The 17,273-nt window shown below is 53.8% G+C and overlaps 1 protein-coding gene across 3 annotated transcripts in view; it reads right to left on the bottom strand.

Annotated features, from left to right (window-relative positions):
* The window catches only part of CRAMP1 (cramped chromatin regulator homolog 1), a 64,741-nt gene that overhangs the window by 15,952 nt on the left and 31,516 nt on the right, over positions 1–17,273 (bottom strand). For all 3 annotated transcript variants that reach the window (XM_070568857.1, XM_070568855.1, XM_070568856.1), the window contains exons 7-11: positions 8,065–8,150; positions 7,458–7,581; positions 6,310–6,391; positions 4,667–5,833; positions 1,449–1,626 (exon numbers count right to left, since the gene is read on the bottom strand). In XM_070568857.1, the coding sequence (XP_070424958.1) occupies positions 1,449–1,626; positions 4,667–5,833; positions 6,310–6,391; positions 7,458–7,581; positions 8,065–8,150 (1,637 nt within the window). The remainder of the gene's footprint in view (positions 1–1,448; positions 1,627–4,666; positions 5,834–6,309; positions 6,392–7,457; positions 7,582–8,064; positions 8,151–17,273) is intronic.

Below are 17,273 nucleotides of genomic sequence, written 5' to 3' on the forward strand. Positions count from 1 at the left end.
ACTAGAAGCATCCTCGACTCAGAAAGAGGATGGCTATCAAAGTATACAGAGTAAAACAGAGTTTTAAAAACAGAGTGGAAAGCAGGAAAAGACTATACGATCTACCAGCTAGCCACTGGGAAATGAGTAACGGATGTGCCTTTAGGGGTAAGGACAATGATTCAGTTTGCTGCTGCGCTCTTCAGGAGCCACAGCAAGGAGACAGCATAAAGGTGGGGAGCAAAACCAAAGATAGGATCTGCAGGAGGTGGGAGCCTGACAGCACAGCAGCCTCAGCTTTCTCAACGGCCACACCAAGTACTCTCAGGAAACGGATCTGCAAGCATTTAACAGGCAGGCTACTTACAACGTGGAAAGTTAGAGAAAACATGGCTAGTGACATTCTCTGAATCGTCTGCACACCAGGACACTGGTCTGTTCAGCCAAAACGTGACTGCAGGTTTTAGGGCAGCGTCTCGCTCAGAGGACAGCAGAGGCGGGATGCCTCTTGAATGACACCCCAGTCATCACCGCAGACACCCTGGCCAGCGTGGGACACTCAAGACATCCAGGATGGCCGCAGTTCTGCGGCGAGGACACCCGCCTATGCGGGCCATTTCAGCGCCCTCTGAGCCTGGGGTGGAGGCCTTCAGGGCACATGACACAAGGACGCACCAGTCCTCAGGCCCTGCCGCCCCACCTCTCATCAGGTCAGTCTCAGGAAGAGCTGCAGGACCTTGCTGGGTGCAGGAAAGAGCCAGGCTCGGATGCATCCAGGGTGGACTCACACCAGGGGCATACAGGGCAGGGCCCCAGAACGCATGCGCGTTTCTTATTCCACCTTTAAAATTTATGCAGAATTCATGATTCTAGTCGTGACGATGTTATGTTAAAATACTACACAAGTAAAGTTGATACTTCAGGGTCATGTTTACCCTGGGGTTTGACATACCAAGTGACCCAGTGGAGGGCCCTGAATTTACTCCCTGGATACAACTGGGGAAAAGGAACATGGTGGGCTGGAAGGTGGGCCCATTTTTCTTTCCAACGCCTACATTAAACATCTGGGGAATCCCTTAACTGAAGCTTTTTTCATTCCAGTATTTTAGGTGTAAAGAAAAAACAGTCTCTATATGGTTCAGAAAGCACCAGCCTTTCTCAGGCTTTAAGTCCCTGACTCAGTGTGTTATGGAGGATTCTGCTAACCTCACAAAGAAAGATCCTCCAATGTGACCCAACAGGCAGTGTTCCCCCTTCCTGGCGACTCCTGCGTCCCAGGACCCCAAAGCCTTTGTGGCAGGGCCTGTGCTCACCCTCCACGTGAGGAGGTGGTGGTTTCTGCACCTTCACCCCGTGCACTGGACTGTGGTCGCTGGAGCGGGGCCAGGCCTCAGGCACCCTGTGCCCTCCGCTCTCGCACAGCCCCAACTGCCCAGCGAGGCGCCCAGCACGGCCGCCCTGAGCCCCACCTGAGGAGCAAGCTGCCGAGTTGGGGGAGAAGGTCTTGCCGTTGCGAAGGGCAGACTGGTTTCGAGGGCAGCGGGGGCTCCGGGAGCTGATGGTCACCACCTTGCCTGGGGGGGTCGTCGACTGCTCCTCCTGGGTGGGCCGCACTGAAGCCGTGGAGCCGGCGCTCGCTTCTGGAGCCTGGGACAGAAATGGGCCGAAACAACGGCCAAACAGCACGTGAATAATGGTTCTAGAGTGAGGGCCCCAGAACAGAAGGTACGGGAATTCCCTGGAGTTCAGAGGGACAGCAAAGGGCTCAGAGATCACATTTCCAGGACAGCAAAGGTCAGCAGCACCCACGTCACTGGCAGCGTGCCAGTTTTAAACCCACAGTCAGGTAGGTACCCAGGGAAACAACTGCTCCCCTCCTGAAACCTTTGTCTCCACCGCCCGCAGCTGGCACGGACAGGAGTGACAGGAGAGACATGTGAAGGCAGCGGGGTTTCTGGCTGCTCGGGAAGTGCTCAAGCTGCCAGAAGGGGACGCTGAAGGGCAAGTGACAGTAACTCCCATTTTTTGTTTTTTTTTGAGGAAGATTAGCCCTGAGCTAACTACTGCCAATCCTCCTCTTTTTGCCGAGGAAGACTGGCCCTGAGCTAACATCCTGCCCATCTTTCTCTACTTTTTATACGTGGGACGCCTACCACAGCATGGCTTTTGCCAAGCGGTGCCATGTCCACACCTGGGATCCAAACTGGCAAACCCTACGCCGCAGAGAAGTGGAACGTGCAAACTTAACCGCTGCACCACCGGGCCGGCCCCAGTAACTCCTGTTTTTAAAAAGCTGGCCTAAGGCGACCGCGATGGCTGCTTCCAATTGTGAGTCAGAGGAAGGAAATACAGATTTAATTTCTAGAATTAAGCACAATCACAGCTGAAGAACCCTCTGCTGAGTCAAAACCCCAACCTCAGGGGTTTCGTAGGCCCCCGCCTGAGGCCACTGCCTCAACCAGCCAGGCTGCTGCCGAGTCCTGGGGGCCCTATCACAGAGACACCCCCTTCCACCCCATCTCTGTTGTCACCCTGCCGACTTCACCACACATCCTCCTCCTTCTTCTCCCCCAGCCACGACTCCCAAGGCCTGGGGCAACCTTTTCATGGAATCATGGAGCCCACTCCCCAAGGGTCTTCCTGTCCCTCCCCGGCCCCAGAGCCCCCAGGCCTGACCCACCTTCTCCTTTCCATGGGTCCCACCTCTGTGTCCTTCCTCCTTAGCTTATTTAATCTCGCTATCCAACCACCCAACTGAGTGCCCAGCCAGCCTTGTGCCAGGGTCCTGACTCCCCTGGGGCTCGGGCTGCCTGCTGCACTTGCTGGTCAGCTCTCTACGCCCTGCAGCAGGAGGGAACACAGGACCCAGCCGGCCATCTCCAATTCAAGGTCCCCATTCTCAGCTTCCCACCAGTGGTTGTCACACCTAAGCAGCTCCAGAATCACCTGGCTGGGGGAGCATGTCAAAACATGCCTGCTGCTCCCCAAGAACCTGCATCTCTAACAAGTTCCCAGGTGACGCTGAGGCTGCTGGCCAGGGACCCCACTTCAGGAACCACAGCTCTGAGCACCCTGCTCTTCATTCTCCACAGTAACATTTCCGACCTGCTCCATTCCCCTCTTCCAGCTGAGGCCCAGGCCAGGACCTCGGCCGCGTTCCAGATCCCGGTGTTTCGCACTGCCTCCAGCCTTCTCAGGAGCCAGCCTAGCCTGGCCTTCTTCCCCAGGGTTCTCGACATGCTCATGTCTCTCCTCTCCTGACCCCCCCAAAAGCCAAACTTGAAAAAGCTTTTCAAACTCATCATCTCTGTCTGGTCACCCCAATATTGCCCAGGCCTGCCTGCAGGTCACCTCCACACCACTAAACCCAAAGGCCACCGTTCACCCCCAGGCCTCGCCTTACCGGCCTCTGCAGCCTTCAGCCAATTCCCACCTGTCCCTGCGAGAGCATCTCTCCTACGCGGCATTTGTTCACCTCACCACGTGCTCTCCAGAGTGCCTCATGGCAAGCCCGCATAGGGGTGCGCTGGGACCGCAAGAGAGGAGCCCATGGGAGAGGCATGTGGAAAACTGAGGCAGGAGAACAAATTCACAGACAGCGCAGTCTGCCCAGGGAAAGCGGGACTCGTGGTGCGTGTCTCCCAGAAGTGACGTGGGCGCACCTGGCACTGTTCTGAACATGGATCGGCACTGATGGGCCCCCAGTGAGCCTGCAGCCTGTCCTGGCCCCTGAGCCCCACTCCCCTGCAGCCCCCATGTTCAGCTCCCTCAGCTGTTCCTCCAGGAACCTGTGAACTCGCACACTTGGAAACACTGCGTGCCCTGCTATTTCAGGATCCAGCGGCCTGAGGACTTTGCTCTCCTGGGCCCAGAAGAGCCTATTAGACTTTCTCGGTGGCAGCACTGTCTGCCCCATCTACGGGCTCTGCTGCTTCCCCGCGCGGGTCATGGGCCACGGCCCAGGCACACCTTGTGTGGCCTTCCTCTCTCTGGGCCATTGCAGCCACTCCCTGGGCTCAGGGACCACCCACACTCCATGGAGCCTCCTGAGGAGCTCCAGACCATTTCAACTAGCCACCTCCTGGACAGCTGCTCCTAGTCTCCCAGGCACAGCCCACAGCCCTATCATGCCCTCTGTCCCCTCCCACCTCCACTCCCTCCATCGAGGCTGTGCCACCACCGTCCTCCCAGGACAGCCTTTAAATTGCAAACTTGACCTTGTCATTCTTTCTACTGAAACCTGCAACGCTCCTGACACTTAGATAAAGCCCCATCCCAGCTTGGCTCCGGGCTGTGTCTGCTACCTCGGCTCTGTGCACCGTCCCCTTGGCCTGCATGCTCAGGGCTCAGCAGAATCACGGGAGCCCCGCAAGGCCAATAGGTGTGGCCTATCAGCTGTTGTCTTTGGAGCCCGTGTGGGCCCCATAGGACAGAGTCCTGCCAGGCAGCGAGCTGAGGCCCTGATCAGGTAATCCGTGGAGCCCAGCTCAAGGGAAGGAAAAGCGGTCTGTGAAGAACCTCTGCCTCCCTGCTCATCTGGATCCTGCCTCTTCCCTTCCCCAAGGAGCCTGGCCACCTGCCACAGGGCCAGGCCTCCCCTCTGGACACTCACTGCCCAGCTGAGAGCTCTCTGGCCGGGCCTGGGTGCCTCAGGTGCCTGGAGGGTCAGGCCCCGACCCACACTTACCAGCCTGGGGTTGACTTCGGTAGAGATGAGCTTTAGGAGGCAGCTGAGGAGGCGCTGCTTGTGGAGGGTGGTGGGTGGGGAGCCGGTGCGGGGGCCCTGGGCCTGCCCGCCAGGGGCCTGGCCCTCTGGGCCCAGCACAGCCAGCCAGTCATATTCCAACTGCAGCTTGTTCGGCTTGCCCATCATGAGGTAGACTTCGGCCAGCGTGAGGCTTTCGGAGGTCTGTAGGTTCCAGCCCTCCTCACGGAGCTGCTGGGCCAGCCGGCTGGCAGGGACATCCTTCAGAGGCCTGGCAGCAGGCTGTCCCTGAGGTGGCGGAGGGTCCGAGGAGCTCACCTGCTCCTGGGGCTCCTCTACAGGTGCATCTGCCGAGTCTTTAGTGCAAACATCCGGCTGGAGCCCGGGGCTGGGCTGAGGCTCTGGGCCAGGCGGGGCGCGGATGGGGGACGGTGCCCTGGCCCGGGCGAGGTCGCCCGTATCCGCACTGCTGGGGACACGAGTCTCTGGGGAGGCGCGTCCCGAGGGCCGTGAGTCCGCACAGCGGCACTGCTCGGGGATGATGAGGTCCTGACAGGACTTCATGTAGCGGGGGAAGGGGTCCAGGAGGGATAGCTCATCCTCCAGCTCTGGGAGCTGGCTGCAGGCACATGTCACAGCCCCGGGCTCTTGGGCAGGGCCATCCCCTCCCTCTGCAGGAGTGACCACAGGGGTCTTCTCAAGCCGTCCCCCAGTGTCCTGGGCCCCAGAGGGAAGCCTGTCAGGAGCCTCTGGGCTGCTGAGGCTCGGAACAGCACCCTCCCCAGGGGCACTTTCAGGAGAACTCTCTCCAGAGCTCTGCAAAGCATCGGTGGAGGGAGGGGGCCGTCCCCCCACCCTGCCCTCAGCGCCACCCCGTGGGCACTTGACCTGGCCTCTGGCTGTGCCCTGCCCGCTCTGGATGCCCAGGATCTGGGCTGGAGGCAGCGTGTGGGCATCCTTGGCACTCTGCTTGCACCGGCCGCCCTCCTGCCAGTGCACCGTGCAGAAGGCCTTGGAGTGCACCACGCGGGCCACTCCAGGCAGCGGCGTCAGCGTGCAGTTCTCTCCCGGGAAGAGGTGCAGCGCCACCTTCTCCTGCAACGGCTCTGTGAACGAGTCCTGTAGCTGCCGCTCCTCAAGTGTCTTCCTCTGAACGCACTGTCAAGGAACCACCCGTAGCAGCATGAGCCCCCTGGCACCACTGAGCCTTGGGGAAATTATGAGCCGGGCACTCCTTCTTCAGGAACTTCACACCTGACATACACCTTCTAGCTGGGGATTGGGAGCCAGGCAAGGACAGGAAGAAGTATGGGGCAGTCCTTAGTCATTCTGCTCAACCTGCTGGCAGGGATGCTTCGGCCATACCACATGGGCCAGACAGTGGCCGCGTGCAGCATGGAGGGCTGCTGCGACAGAGTTCTAACACTACAAGGAGGTCAGAAAGGGGCTCCTACTCAAAACCAAGGACTACAGGCTGCAGGCTTCAGTCCCAGTTCTACACCATCTCCTGGCACAGCTGTCATCCCCGGGGCCCGCTGCTATCCCAGGACTGAGAGGCAAGACCCCATCCTTAGACAGCCAGTGCTGCAGAGCTTGGGGGCGTTGCTTTAGTAGGAAAAAGATACAATTCGCACTTCATGGAGTGCCCACTTCTGCTTCAAGAACTCGATGAGGCTGGAGACCTTTCGATGGAGCTCCACGATCATCCTACAGAGAAACAACAGACAGGAAAAAGGAGGTTGCCACACAGGGAGAGAACCTTCTGAAGAGCCCCTGGAGGCTGCCGGCAGCAAGATGGTCTCAGAAGAGGCACCAGGAAGGGGCTGGAGCCGTGAGGTCCCAAGAGCGTCACTGACTCCTTTCCTGAAAAACAACCCTTCAAACAGAGAGAAGTGGACACTCACATGAAGCTGCAAGAAAAATGAGGGAGCCCATGTACCCCTTACAGTACGAGGTCTCAACCAGGACACAGACCTTGGTACAATCCACCATCCCTTCTACTGCCTCCTTTTGGGTTCCAGAAGGGTGGGACTGGCCAGCCTTAATTAATCCCAAGAAAATAAAAATACATACGGAAAGAACGAAGTCCTGACACTGTGCTACATGGATGAATCTCGAAAACATCCCGCTCACCGAGAGAAGCCAGACAGAAAGGACCACATAGTGTAGGATCCTGTTTACGTGAAATGTCCAGAACCGGCAAATCCATAGACAGAAAGGTGATTGGTGGTTGCTCAGCAGAGGGGGTGGGGAGCAACTGTTTAGTGGGTATGGGGTTTCCTTTTGGGGTGATGAAAATGTTCTGGAACTAGATAGAGGCGATGGTTGCACAACACTGTGAAGGTACCCAATGCCCCTGTATCAGACACCTTAAAATGGCTAGTGATTAATTCTATGTAACGTGAATTTTACCTCAGTCAAAAAAAATGTGTAAATGGAAAATGATCCACATCCACAGTGGTGCCGTGCCCATAAATCAGACACAAACTCTCAGGGAGACGGTAAGAGAGGAATGGAAAAGGGCTTAGGGTGACAGATTCTGTAGCCATCAACCTGCTAACCACGACGTTCTTTCACATCCCGCCCTCAGCCTGCGAGATCCTGGCGCAGGTGGGGAACCATCACTCGGTGTTTCCAGGGCCCCCACAGTCTTAGGACCCTGATGGCAGTGCGTCACCCCACCGCCATGCTCAGGTGATGTCAGAGCACTGGGGTGAATCCGCTGCTTGTCCTTTGCGGCTGGCTGCCCCGCACATGCTGAGGGCCAGGTTACCTGAGCCTCGGGTTCTGGGCCAGCCTCTGCACTCGGGCCCAGGCATGGTTGTTCCGCGGCTGCAGCTCTACTGGGACTTTCAGGGGCAGGCGCACTGGTTTCTGGTCCTCTTCGTCACTCAAGCCTATGACAGGAAAGAGCCGTGAGAGCCTAGCACAGATGGACTGTGATGCAGAACACAAAGCAACGGCCCAGACAACTAACAGAACCCGAGAGGAGCTGTGGGCACACGGCCTCGTGAGTGAAAGCAAGGCTGGCGGAGAAGCCCGGTGAGGCTCCCGCTCTAAAAGGGGGAGGCCAACGTGGCTGCTCCTGCATCTGCAAAGCCAGGGCCACACGCCAAGCCACGAAAGGCCATGAGAGACTCGCTCCTGACGCCAGCTGACACTCTGTCTGAACACTGCTGTGTCTTCTAAGCTCAACTTGATTTACAGAGCGGACACATTGCTGTGACAAGCAGTTCTGAACCCAGGAGCTGCCCAGGGGACTCAGCAGGCTTGGACTCAGAGCCACTGCAGCAGAGACATTTCCAGCTCAGCCTATCCATCGCTAAATGGAGCCCAGAACAGAATGCCCCCCGGAGCCCACCCAGCCCACTGGTACTTACCATCTGGGTCACAGAGCTTCTTCAGGGCTCGGCACATGGGGGCTTTGATCCGCAGGTTTCTCCCTTTGTAGCGTACCGTGGTGGCCCTGGGAAGAGTTTTAAAGATGCACTGAGGCCTCTAAATGACCAGGTGCTCCCTGCCGAGCACAGTACGCAGAGCCAGCCTGTCCACACGCACGGAGCTCAGAGTGGCGAGGGCCTGGCTGAGCACCCACCCTGGTCTCCAGGGTTCACTCTCAGCCTGGCCAGGGACCCCCACACCGTCCCATGGAGCTCCCAGGACAGCGGGAAGATGAGCCTAACAGAGACATCGCTGTGACTCTGGACATCCCACTCATTTCCCGACCACACCTCACATGCAAAGGGAACACGCTCTACCCTCCTTCCTGGGGACGGGCACTGCACCAGCTGCTGTGCCATTCCCTGGAAGGGCCAGGGCACTGGAGCCCCTGTCACACGGCCCACCCTTCTCTCCTCCTCCTCCTCAGGGCCCCTGGAAAGTCGAAGCTCTCAACCCACCTGTGGGTGACTGCCTCTCCATGTCAGCGACCCCCAGTCCCTCAGTAAACAACACAAGCAGGGCTGGGACTATGGGGCACTCACAGCCAGTGGGCATGGGGGTCCATGTTCTTGTGCTCCCCACGACTGACCTGCAGGTGAGGCCTGCCCCAAATCTGTCTGTCACAGCTGCAGTGGACATTCCATCTGAATACTGCTGTGGCACCAATTTATACAATACTAGAATTATATAAATACTACATAGCTAATGAAATGAATACAAAAGCTTCAAAAAAAGTTCCTTCTAAAAAACACACTTGGAATGCTTTGGAAATATACTCAATAAAGGTAGGTTGTGCTAAAAGATGGCAGTCATATTAAGTGTGGGCAAGACAGTGGACAGACTGGGGCGACCGGGAAGAACCCTGCAGACCCCTGCTGGGCTTGCGTGCCTGCTCCGCTTGAGAAGGGGAGGTCGCAATGACGCATGACGCCAGAGCTTCTGATAAAAAACACAGAACGCTGAGGAGTGAACCCCAAGCAAAGAAAGGCCTTGGCCAGCCACCCGACGGTCGGCGAACAGCTGCAGGTTTGTGTTTTACGGAAGGTTTAAGGTCCGTGGATATGATTTTTACGACTGTTTCAGACAACTTTTCTGAGTGACTGACCCTTAGCCGTGAGCTCTTCAGTGAGACAACTGCTTCTGTGCTTACTACTCACTTTCTAAAAACATTCAGTGAAAAAGGTTACAGAATGTACATGGTGTGATTCTGCAGATATGAAAAAATACACATATTTACATCTGTATGTATTTAGATTTGTATCTGCACATTTATGCACATAAATCCCCTAAGAATACACATGCAAGTGGTTATTTTGGGGAAGGAGGGTGGGCTGGGGTGGACAGGATGGCTGGGGGTCTTACGTTTTACACACATTTGTATTGTTCGACATGTTTATAAGAATGCATTCATAAATAACTCGTATACTTCTAAAAAGTGTTATTCTACAATAACATTGCCTAAAATCGGAGATCAGAATGCAAGCAATGGTCTCAAATGGAACACTGCAGAGGAGGGACTCTCTCGACAACTCCCGATGCTGACTAACACAAGCAGTCTCGAGTGCATGCACATGATGGAGAAGCCAGTCGGCGCCCGGCAGACAGAAGAGTGACCTCCACAGCTTTCAGCTCAGAAAACAAAGCTGCACACCCCTCCTTCCTAGAAGGGAACAGCTCTAATTTCAGCCCCATGGTCTCAATTTCCTAAGCAGTGGATTTTAATATCGCCCCCAAAGCCTGTAGGGCTTTAAGCAAGTGTTTACAATTCAAACAGGGAGGTCTTACGGGGGACAGGACTAACAGCTGGGTACAGTCAGTACAGAAGGCTCAAGGATTCCAGCACAACTCATCTGTGGCAGCTGCAGTTCCTTCTGTCCATCCACCCACCCATCCATCGACCTATCCAACCACCCATCCATCTACTCATCCGTCCACCCATCCATCCGCCCTTCCATCCATCCATCCATCCATCCACCCACCCAAGTACCAACTGAGCCCTTTCTGTGCTGGGAATCAAACACAGGAGACCATGGAGCAGAAGTGAGATGTGCGGAGCCTGGCTAAAGAGGCAAGAAGACCCCAGGAAGCCAGCTCCCCCTCCATTCTGTCAGAAGGGATAAGAGTCTGCATGGAACAACTAGAGGTTCTACTGAGACCAAATGCTTGAGTCTTGACCACCTTAACCCAGGGGAAGTAGGGGCAGCAAAGTGCCCCTCGGCATGTACCGACGATGCTGGAGCAGACTGCAGGGGGGGACTGGGAGGGGCATTTAGAAAAGCAGTAATTCAGCCCTGAGTCCATCCTTAAACAACATCACCAGTGACAGGCTCTGGGGACAGGTGGACTTGCTGCTCGTCACCTTTGGTTCCATCTGCTCCAACAAAACACAAGGACAGCCAGCATGACCCAAAGAGTGGGAGGAGCCCTGTCACATGGCACCTGTGGGTAGGACAATCGCACTTTCCGTTAAACTGCTATTTTGTGACTTCCTTTTTTTTTCCCTCCCCAAAGCCCCCTAGAACATAGCCATGTATTTCTTTTAGTTGTAGGTCCTTCCAGTTGTGGCATGTGGGACGCCGCCTCAGCATGGCTTGATGAGCAGTGCCATGTCCACGCCCAGGATTCGAACCAGTGAAACCCTGGCCGGTGAAGGGGAGCAGGGAAACTTAACCACTCGACCATGGGGCCGGCCCCTCCTTTTTTTTTAAAGTGAAATTGCGTAACCCCTTTTTTTATGACTAGATCACCATTCTGAGATGACAATCCCTTTCCTTCTCTCTCCAGCAGAAGCCCCATCAGCAGCCTCAGGCTGGAGCCTGCACAAGGTAGAGCGTGATGCTCAAGCTTGCAGGGAGAAGGCCTCTCGGGCCTGGGCCCCCCGGGACATGGGTGTCCCCACACTGGCACTGAAGCTGAAAGTCAGGCAGGGCCAGGGCTTCCCCAGGGCATAGGGGTTTAAGAGGTCCCGTCTGTAGAAAGACCATCACTTCAGCTCTGATGGACCACAACAACACAGAAGCTTCTAGCTGAGCCTCTGCTGCGTGTCACTTTGACAAAACAGGCAACAGAGTAATTCCTCCATGTGCTCAGGGGTCTGGCTTTCTTTTCTGATAAGAGATTTATTTTCTTCTCCACAAAGTTACTTGATAAATCTAATAAGCATGTGCTACGTTCTGCTGGGTCTGTGACCAACATAATAAGATTTAATTTTCAAGCTTTTCTCAGTTCATTTACTCCTTAATCTAACCGTACAATTTTATAACAAAAAGAGATCCACAGTTAGTTGAAAAAGGTCTACATGAGAAGCATGGACGGGAAGTTAGTTAAATGTTCAACGTTTTTCGGTCTTAAATCAAGGAGTAGTTTCCTATAGGCATCTTACTAATTTTCCCCCTGTTTCACCTTCACAGGCTTTTGCTTTGTTCTTAAAAACTGGTGTCTGTTGGGGAAAGAATGGACAAATAAATCAATGGAACAGAACGGAAAGTCCAGAAATAGAGCCATTGAGTATAGCTAATTGACCTTAGGCAATGGTGCAAAAGCAGCCAATGGAGGAAGGACGGTCCTAGCAACAGACGGCGCTGGGAGAACCGGACACCCACAGGCCAGGAAAAGGAACCTCAGTGTGAACTGCACACCATTCACAAAAACTAACTCAAAACGATCATGGATTCAAGTTAAAGGACAAAACTACTAGAAGAAAACATAAGAGAACATCTTTGTGACCTTGGGGTTAAGCAAAGAGTTTTTAGATATAACACTGAAAGTACAACCCATAAAAGAAAAAGATGACAAATTGGACTTCATCAAAGCTAAAAACTTCTGCCCTACAAAAGACACCACTAAAGAGAGGGACAAGACAAGTCACAGACCGGGAGGAAATATTTGTAAAGCACCTGTCTGACAAACGACTTGTGTCTAGAATAATAAGCAAAGGGCACAAAATTTGAATAGGCACTTGACCAAAAAAGATATACCGATGGTAAATATGCACAAGAAAGACGTTCAACATCATTAGTCATGAGGGAAACGCAAATCAAAACCACAACGAGACAGCACTTCACATCCACCATGGCGGCCCAACAGGACGGACAAACTGAAGACCAAGGCTGAGGCCTGCGGGGAGCAACCGGCACTGCCTGGAAGGCAGCTTGGCAGTTCCCTACGGAGTCAGGGACACACCGACCATCTCCTCCTCCTGGGGATTTGCCCAGGTGAAATGAAACAAAAATCTGGAGGCACAGGGACACTCCTCTGCAGGAAAAGGCATGAACTGTGGATTCACACAGCCATGTGCATGGATCTCAGGTTACACTGCTGAGCGGAGGATGCCGACCTCAGAAGGCCACAAATGGTTTAGATAACACTCTGGGAAAGGCAGAACTACCGGGGGCAGAGAGCGGCTCAGGGGTTGCTGGGGCTGGGCACTGGGCAGGGGTGACTACACAGGGGCAGCACGAGCGAGTCCAGGGGTGATGGAAGCGTTCTGCATCTTGACTGGGGTGATACACAACTCTGTACACTTGTTAGAACTCAGAACTGCAAGCAAAAGAAGCTGGTCTGAAAAGGCTCCCAGCTGTAGGATGCCAACTCGATGACATTCTGGAAAAGGCAGCTATAGAGACAGTACAAGACTCGAGGCCGCCAGCAGTCGGGGGAGAGAGGGATGAATCGTGGAGCAGGGGATTTCTGGGGCAGTGACACTATTCTGCAGGATCTGTAATGGTGGACACAGGTCATTATGTATTTGTGAAAACCCACAGAATATACACACCAAGAGTGAACCCTAAACAAACCATGGACTTCAGTGGATAATAATGTATCAGTGTTGGTTCCTCAATTGTAACAAATGTATCATCTAATGCAAGATAGTCATGATGAGGAGAAAGTGTACAGAGGAAGGGCGTATGTGGGAAACCTCTGTACTCACTACTCAATTCTCCTGTAAACCTAACATAGCTCTAAAAAATAAAGTCTGTTAAAAAAAAAAAAAAACTCTCAGAACTGTACACCAAAAGGCAAAAAGGATACACATTAACACATTAGAAATGTACAAACACACAGAGACAGGGATTAGGTTGGTGGCTACCAGAGGGGAAATGGGGAGGGAGGAGGGTGACAGGGTTGACTAGGCACATGTGTGTGGTGATAAATGGTAGTCTTTGGGTGGTGAACATGATGTAACCTACACAGAAATCAAAATATAATGATGTACACCTGAAATGTATATAATGCTATAAACCAGTGTTACCTCAATAAAAATAAATAAAGCCATCACAACTGAAAGACAACTAAAATAAAAACATTAGAAATTTAAAACAATGTGAGTATCCCCCTGCCAAATCTGTCCACATGGAACAAGAGAAATGCTTTCACCCAGATCGGAGGACCCTCCTGCTTCTCGAGACTCTGTAAAGACCACCCAGATTCCTATGCGGCCTGCACAGAGGGGCCTGGCCTGACCATCCCAGCTCTTCTACTCCCCCTACAGACCCCGAACTCCAGCCACCTCGATCCCTTGGTTCCTCCCACAAGCCCAACTGTTGCCTTGTACCTTCCGTTTGCTGGCCTGGCCCCACCTACCACTCTGTGCCACCCCGGTTCACCTCCTTCAAGACCTTAGCCTAAACGCCATCACCTCCTGAAAGGCTTCCCTGGACGCTTGATGTAGGTTCCCTTCCCATTACTTGCAGCATCTGCACCGTTAGTCCCATCGTCACACTCATCACACTTACAGTGTACGTGCTCCACCCCCCCCCCCCACACACACACGAAAAAGATGACCTCTGTTCAACGGACTTGCATTAGCTGCCATGCCACAGCTTTACCACCGACGTATATCCAGTGCCCATTCTTGTGCCTGGCACATGGGGGCACTCGGGTCCTTCTAGAACTTACGAATGAACATGCTATGCCGCAAGCTTTCTGCCTCAGATGTCTCCATGGCCATGGAGAGAAATCTTTTCACTGAGCTGTCACAGCACCTCTTGCTGCCTCAAATCTTTTCTCAAACCTCTCAGCACCTCTCTGAGAGGATAATGTAACAGGTGAGGCACCCGAGCCCAGAGCAGCCAGGTGAGCAGGTGAGGCCCCATGACGGGTTCCTAACAGTTGGCTCACTGCACACTCTGTCCAAGAGTCGGTGCTGACTTCACTCACCATTTGCTGAAATCCTTGTTACATGAGCAAATGCTCCCCTGGCCCTGCCTACGCTGACACCTGCTTCCCTTAGCCACCTCAGTCTTTTTCACTAGTTACTGTACCAGGGCAATGGGAGCTGCCTCAATACTGGCCTCCAAGAAAAAGAACAATTAATCATCTTCACCTTGCTGACAGGCCCACCTTCCAGGATGCCCTTGATGTCATTTCGGTGACCCCTGCACATGGGGAGTGGAGCAGACCACAGCGACCAGAACCCAAATAGGGTTACCACCTGCCAGCAATTCACCAACAGGAGCCAGAGGAGCCAGGGAGATGGGGAGGCTGCACTTCCATTTCCCACTGGTCCTGGTGGAATCGTGGACGGCACATCTGTAAATAGCACCAACGTGATGGCTACCTTCATGGCATGTTCTAAATGTTGTCGCCCACAAGTCTATTGTTCACAAGTATGTGGAACTCAGGGCCACCCCCATGTGCCAAGGACCATGTTGGCCATGAAGGACACAACCAAGACCCAAGCCTGCTCCTAGCCCTTCACTTTGCCAAACCACCTGAGCCACTTCCAGACAAGAGAACGTGTCACCTCCGGGGGCTGTGGCATGCATCTCCTGCCCTCCTATGGACCACGACCCCACCTTACTGGAGAAACTGAACCTTGATCCAACACTTTCTCTATCGTGAAGTCCGTAAGCAAATTTCCCCAGTTGTTCCTTTAATACCCTTTATAGCTGTTTCTTTCTTTCTTTTTTTAAAGATCCAGGATCTAAACAAGGCTTATCCCTGCATTCGGCTGTCATGTGTCCTCAGTTTCTTTGAATCAAGACTAAGTTCCTTGATTTGGATGTGAGCGTTTCGTGTGATTAGAAGGAATCTCTTCTTAAACCAGCTCCCCCCCGCCCACGGCACACTGGGCAGCACGAGCGTATGCCATGGGAAACCATACGTCCTCAGCCCTGGCTCCCTCAGAACTGGGCCTGCCTGTCACATACTCTGTCTTATTTACCTCACAGCTACTCTGTAAGGGCAACGCGGCCAGCCTCAATCTCACACTGCGACTACAAACCCGCAAAAGCCAGGTCCCACATCCCAGGCCACCCAGCCCCTAAGTGCTGAAGCCTCAATTCAAACACACGTCTGCCCTCGGTACCACGGTCACCCCTGGTGGGCTGCACCCCTGCTGGGAGGCAGGGAGAAAGGTCCAGTGACTTTCTGTGTGCAGCCTCCAAGTTTCGTCTTGTTGAATATACCAGACGCTGCAATCCACACGCACATACTAAAGCTGTCTGCTCAAAACCATTCACCGAGAGTGTGTGCACCGTGGACCACTGACAGGTTCACAGTCTAGCAGGGGAGAAGGAGAAACTAAAGCACCACAGAACAAGTACATCACACACATACGCCTGCACACTCGCACGTGCATGTGCACACACATACGATGGCCCTCTCCGTCCGACGACGGCTGGTGCAAGTGAGCGCATACTTGGGACGGCGCTTCCACTGGTAAATCCAGGTGAAGGGCAAAAAGCTGTCCACAGTACTATTCGTTCAACCTTTCTGACATTTGAACTCTCTCATGGAAAAGTTTTCTGAGAGATAAAGAGCGGTCGTCTTACTTCTTAGATGCAAAAGGGTTTTGTGTATGGCACTCATCTGACAGAGCAAAGGAGGAGCGGGTGGCACTTGGCATCAACATTTCTCTGTCCGAGATCTGTCAGAGGGTCCCTGGAGCCCCAACTGAGCAAGCCCTGGGCAGGGCCTGGCCCAAGTGCTCGAGGCCAGGGGCCGAGCGGACACCTTTCCAGAGCTACGGGCTGGGAGGAGAGAGCACCCACAGCACTGGGGGGAGCGCTGTGCTGACAAGTCACACATGAAGGACTCATGACAGCCAGACTGCGCTCTGAGTCTCAGCAGAAGGGGGAGCTTGTCACTCAGGGGTGACTAAATGCCCCGCCTCTCCTGAGCGGCTGCTGTCCCAGTGAGGCTGCAGCCTGCTGCCCACAGCTGAGTTTTGGCAGCTCTACTGAGCCCCCCACATCAGAGAGCGACAGGGCCTGGAGGAAGGAGCAGGGAACAGGGAGCAGAAGCCGAGGGAGCCGAGTCCTCAGCTGCATAATCCTCGGGCCCAGGGCCTCACGGGCTCGGCACTAGAACCAGCTCCCACCCCTCCTTGACCCCTGTGGTCTCCAGGTCAGCACTGGGGGAGGGTCCCCCTCACGCCACAACCGTCCGAAAGCTCCTAGAGAGTTTTGCTACCAGGTGGCAAGAGCACCCACTCATGGCGGGCCCAACCAAGGCTTAAGCCACGTGCATTCTATTTTTGTTGCCAGAAATACAGATAAATGCATTTTCATACATATATTCCCACAGAGAAAACTTAATCATAACAGTTTAAAACTAATAAAAAGGAACATCTTTCCCCAATACGGAATTTTTCTTTTCTGATCAGACAAAAGTACATTCTTCTTAAATAGTCAAGTAAGAAAAAATATGTATGAAGTAGAAAGTGAGGGTGCCCTATGCACCCACCACCCCAAGAGAATTCTGGGATGAGGTGGGGGTTACGTGTCCAGACTCTCTGCTGGGCCCACACAGTCCCCCACGCATGCTGTGCCTCGCTTTTAGAAACAACGGAGACCTTCCACATCCGCCCCGGAGCCAGCTCCTCACTCTGCGACGCCCCTTTGCTACTAGGAGCAGTGTCTCAACGTACATCCTCACAAGGGTGGCCCATCGTTGACCTAATTATTTCCTAGAAGTGAAATTGGTGGGTTGGAGGACACTCACTTGAAGGTGGGATGAGTTACAAATTCACACTCTGTTCCTGTTATTTGCAAACCCGATCACCGACAATGATCTGAGACCTCCCCATCTACAGTCGTGAAAAATGATATTGTTTTAATTTGACTTTCTTCTTATTCTGAGCCAAGTTGGGTGGAAGTGGCCAGAAGTGGTGCAAGGAGGCACTTCTGCAAAGGCTGGTGGCTTC

This window comes from Equus przewalskii, chromosome 12 (genome assembly GCF_037783145.1).
Source record: "Equus przewalskii isolate Varuska chromosome 12, EquPr2, whole genome shotgun sequence".
Classification (NCBI taxonomy): Eukaryota; Metazoa; Chordata; class Mammalia; order Perissodactyla; family Equidae; genus Equus; species Equus przewalskii.